We start from the raw sequence: 2,799 nt of genomic DNA, 5'->3' as shown, positions 1-2,799 counted from the left end.
CCCAGGACCTATCTGAGATTGATCTCATGAACTTCTCCGAGCAAGACGCTGCGGCATTACACTCTCCCCATGACGATGCTTTGGTTATCACCATCCAAGTTGCTCATGCCACCACTGGCCGTGTCTTGATAGATAATGGAGCATCTGTTAATGTGCTTTTCAAAATGGCGGTTGAGCGCATGGGTTTAATTGAGGATACCACTTATGGCCTTTGACGGAAGCTTGGTTCACACCATCGGCACTATCTCACTACCAGTGGTGACGGGGTCAAGAAGCTCGCTCACGCCATTCATGGTAGTCGACTGCCCCACACCTTACAACGCTATCCTTGGGCGACCATGGCTCCATCGCATGAAGGCAGTCCCTTCCACCTACCATCAGGTCTTGAAGTTCCCAACAAAGGAAAGGACCCAAGAAATTCGGGGGGATCAAGCAACCGCCCGAAGCTGCGCGATAATGAGGCTGAAAGAAATAAAAAAATTGATTGGTCCCTTGATACCTCCGAAAGCACAGGAACTAGGTACCCAAAGATGGAAAAATTGATTTTGGCTTTGGTAAGCTCCGCTAGAAAGTTAAGGCCATTCTTCCAAGCTTTCAAAATCATTGTACGGACCGATTACCCGTTAAGGACCATTTTGCACGGACCGGATGCATCCTCGCGGATAACAAAGTGGGCAATTGAGCTAGGACAATATGACATAGTGTACCAACCACGAACGGCTATCAAGGCACAGGTCCTAGCCGACTTCATCGCCGAATTTACTCCCCCCAAAACGGAATTGTCGGACCCAGTCAACCCAAATTCAGGACCAGACCCAACGGATCCTTATGTGTGGCAGCTTCACGTGGATGGGTCCTCCAATAGTAGGGGGGCAAGCGCCGGCCTAGTTTTGCGCACTCCGGATGGATCCATAATGGAATAAGCCTTGATATTAGGATTCCGGGCAAGCAACAACGAAGCTGAGTACGAGGCTCTTTTAGCAGGCTTAAGACTAGCATCCGAACTAGAGGTCCGTAAATTAAATATATTTTGTGACTCTCAATTAATCATGAACCAAGTGTTAGGTGAGTATGCGGCACTCAATCCAACCATGACTCTCTACTCACTAAGGCCAAAGATCTTCTCCAAAAGTTTCAAGAGTTCACACTCACACAAGTCCCTCGTAATCAAAATGCTCATGCCGATACTCTGGTAAATTTGGGATCTTCCTTAAACTACCAACTTCGTGGGACCATTCCTGTGGAGTACTTGAAGGAGCCGAGTGTTCACAAGGCGGGGGCTCCATGCCTACCTATAGCTCCAGCACCTTGTTGGATGGATCCAATCCTTGATTACATAAAGAATGGGACACTACCCCAAGACCGTGCGGAGGCTAGAAAATTACATTTAAAAGCGGTGCAGTACGTGGACCATAATGGCAAGCTCTATTGTCGGTCATATTCGGGACCTCACCTCCTTTGTCTCCACCTGGACCAGGTACGGTACGTTCTTGTAGAAATTCATGGGGGTAGTTGTGGAAATCATGCCGGAGGCAGGTCCTTAGCGCAAAAAGCCCTAAGTGAGAGGTACTATTGGCCAACAATGCACCAGGATGCAAAAGAGTTCGTACAGAAGTGTGACAAATGCCAAAGGTTTGCCATTATCCCAAAACAACCGGCAGAAGACCTAACCTCGGTTCGATCCCCTTGGCCGTTCATGCAATGGGGCCTCGGCATCGTTGGACCCTTGCTAGATGCTACTAGCCAAAAAAGGTTTCTGTTGGTTGCTACCGATTACTTCACAAAGTGGATTGAAGCCGAGCCCCTTGCAAAAATTAGAGATAAGGAGGTAAAGAGATTTATATGGAGAAACATCATTTGTAGGTTTGGAATCCCTCAAACTTTGGTGTCCGATAACGGCCTTCAGTTCACAAGTGCGGAGATCACTGACTTTTGTAGATCTTTGAACATCAAGAACCTAATGTCGACACCCCGGTACCCTCAAGGAAACGGCCAAGCTGAAGCCTCCAACAAAACTATGGGACCATGAAATATTCTAGCATAAGACCATGGTTTATTCTAGCATGGGACCTATCCATTCTCATAAAGAAATGAGGGGACCTATCCATTTTCATGGGTCCATTGGAAAATGCATGAAATATAGGACCCATGATCTTAGAAGAACACGACCTATATTTTGAGAGACCTACAAGTTATGGACGTTGTGGGACCATAGATAAATTCTACATGGGACCTATGTCACATATTTGGAGTGGGTCCGGAGAAATTAGAGAAAGGCATAGGGCCCCTAGATATTACATAAATGGGGGATGCCTTGACTTAGATGATGGGACCTATGCTCTTATAAATACGATGAGACCAATAGATAAGGTTCTATTACCTATAACAAAGGAGGTGCCTTGACTCAAACAATAGGACCCATACTTGTGGAAGTCTAAAAGGGTCCCATGGACAAGGCGCCATCATCAACAACACCGGGGGTATGAACACCATAAAATGGGATGACCCATTGAGCACAGAGCAAGGGGAACAATCTCCACATGCATCTAGGAGGGCCGGATGCTTCCAAACATATGGACACACCCAAATCCATGGAACCATCCGAATCCATAGATTCCTTCAAGCTCGCGGATGGGTCCATGTTCCTACCCAAACTCACGGACGCTTCCAATTGCAAGCTCACGGAGGTATTACTATACAAGCCACGACTAAAGGGACCTAAGAACTTCATGTTCTACTAGGAAACCAACTCTCATACGAATTAAATGGCTTGAATCCTCTCCAAACAAGGATTCAAGT

At 46.7% G+C, this 2,799-nt stretch overlaps 1 protein-coding gene across 1 annotated transcript; it reads left to right on the top strand.

The window, feature by feature from the left end:
• Positions 1-338: 338 nt before the first annotated feature.
• On the top strand, positions 339-2,029 carry LOC147299933 (uncharacterized). The gene is made up of 3 exons (XM_086232860.1): positions 339-864; positions 937-1,010; positions 1,112-2,029. Exons 1-3 carry the CDS (start codon positions 339-341, stop codon positions 2,027-2,029), a joined length of 1,518 nt encoding a protein of 505 aa, XP_086088986.1.
• The last annotated feature ends 770 nt before the right edge of the window (positions 2,030-2,799 follow it).

Source organism: Dryas octopetala, chromosome 1 (genome assembly GCF_963921425.1).
Source record: "Dryas octopetala chromosome 1, drDryOcto1.1, whole genome shotgun sequence".
Lineage (NCBI taxonomy): Eukaryota > Viridiplantae > Streptophyta > Magnoliopsida > Rosales > Rosaceae > Dryas > Dryas octopetala.
The sequence above is the reverse complement of the archived record's forward strand: the minus strand, read 5'-3'. Positions and strand labels throughout refer to the sequence as shown.

Coding starts and splice junctions, on each gene's coding strand:
- LOC147299933 (XM_086232860.1), top strand. CDS start 339: ATGGCTCCATCGCATGAAGGCAGTCCCTTCCACCTACCATCAGGTCTT. Junction 865..936: donor CGTGGATGGGTCCTCCAATA/GTAGGGGGGCAA, acceptor CCTTGATATTAG/GATTCCGGGCAAGCAACAAC. Junction 1,011..1,111: donor GACTAGCATCCGAACTAGAG/GTCCGTAAATTA, acceptor CTACTCACTAAG/GCCAAAGATCTTCTCCAAAA.